We start from the raw sequence: 1,172 nt of genomic DNA, 5'->3' as shown, positions 1-1,172 counted from the left end.
AACGATCAATAACCGATAAGTCAATATCTTGATGATTCTATAATAGTTTGGCATGTCTACAGATCAATAACTAATAAATCAAATCGATGATACCCATTGTATCCTTTCCTCATGTACTAGAAAAAACGTTTCACTTCTGGTTTACGTAGTAGGCTTGGATTCTTTTAAGTGAGTAATATTATCTCTATTTGAGGCCTTGAGGAATTAATTCATTAATGATGTTGATTAAAAATAAATAACATTATGATTAGAAAATAATTAGTTACCCAAGAGAACTAGGAATTAATTTTGTTACAGTAAAAATAGGACTCGATTACCTAACTGTGTACGGACAAAATATTTAGTAGCCTAATATTTAAGCAGAAAAAATTCAAATAATTAGCTTCAAGTTAAAGCTATTTCCCCAATATATAAACCTTACCTTAGCAATTCAATTTTCTTCATTGATCAACGCAAAAATCGTAAGCCCTCTCTTGAATATGGATCTATCAAACCAACAAATTGTTGATTGTCCAAGCTTCAAGCTCGTAATCGTAGGCGATGGCGGTACTGGTAAAACAACTTTTCTCAAAAGGCATCTGAATGGCGAATTCGATAGAAAATACGAACCTACTATTAGTGTGGAGGTTCATCCATTAGACTTCTTCACGAATTACGGAAAAATTCGATTTAATTGTTGGGATACAGTTGGACAAGAGAATTTTGGAGGTGTTCGTGATAATTACTACATTCATGGCCAATGTGCAATTATCATGTTTGATTTTACAGTCCGCCTGAGCTACATGAATGTACCTACATGGCATCGCGATCTTTTTAAGTTTTGTGAAAATATCCCTTTTGTTCTTTGCGGAAACAAAATTGATATCAAACACAAACAGGTTAAGGCGAAGGAGATTAACTTCTACCGGAGGAAGAAAAATTGGCCGTATTATGAGATCTCGGCGAAGAGTAATTATAATTTAGAGTTGCCTTTTTTATTCTTAGCTAGAAAGCTTGTTGGGGTCGATAATCTTCATTTTGTGGAGTCGCCTGCACTTGCTCCGCCGGAAGTGATTTTTGATTTAGATACGGAGAAATGGCGGGAAATAGAGTTTTTGAATTGCATTGGTAAACTGCCACTTCCGGATGAGGATGATGATTTAGCCGATGATCTACGCGGCTTTGATGAATAG

The 1,172-nt window shown here is 35.2% G+C and overlaps 1 protein-coding gene across 1 annotated transcript; it reads left to right on the top strand.

Annotated features, from left to right (window-relative positions):
* Nucleotides 1-479: 479 nt before the first annotated feature.
* On the top strand, nucleotides 480-1,172 carry LOC125807780 (GTP-binding nuclear protein Ran1B-like). The gene has a single exon (XM_049487518.1). The coding sequence runs from the start codon at nucleotides 480-482 to the stop codon at nucleotides 1,170-1,172; it is 693 nt and encodes a 230-aa protein (XP_049343475.1).

Source organism: Solanum verrucosum, unplaced genomic scaffold (genome assembly GCF_900185275.1).
Source record: "Solanum verrucosum unplaced genomic scaffold, falcon-dt-bn FXZP01000183.1, whole genome shotgun sequence".
NCBI lineage: Eukaryota > Viridiplantae > Streptophyta > Magnoliopsida > Solanales > Solanaceae > Solanum > Solanum verrucosum.
The sequence above is the reverse complement of the archived record's forward strand: the minus strand, read 5'-3'. Positions and strand labels throughout refer to the sequence as shown.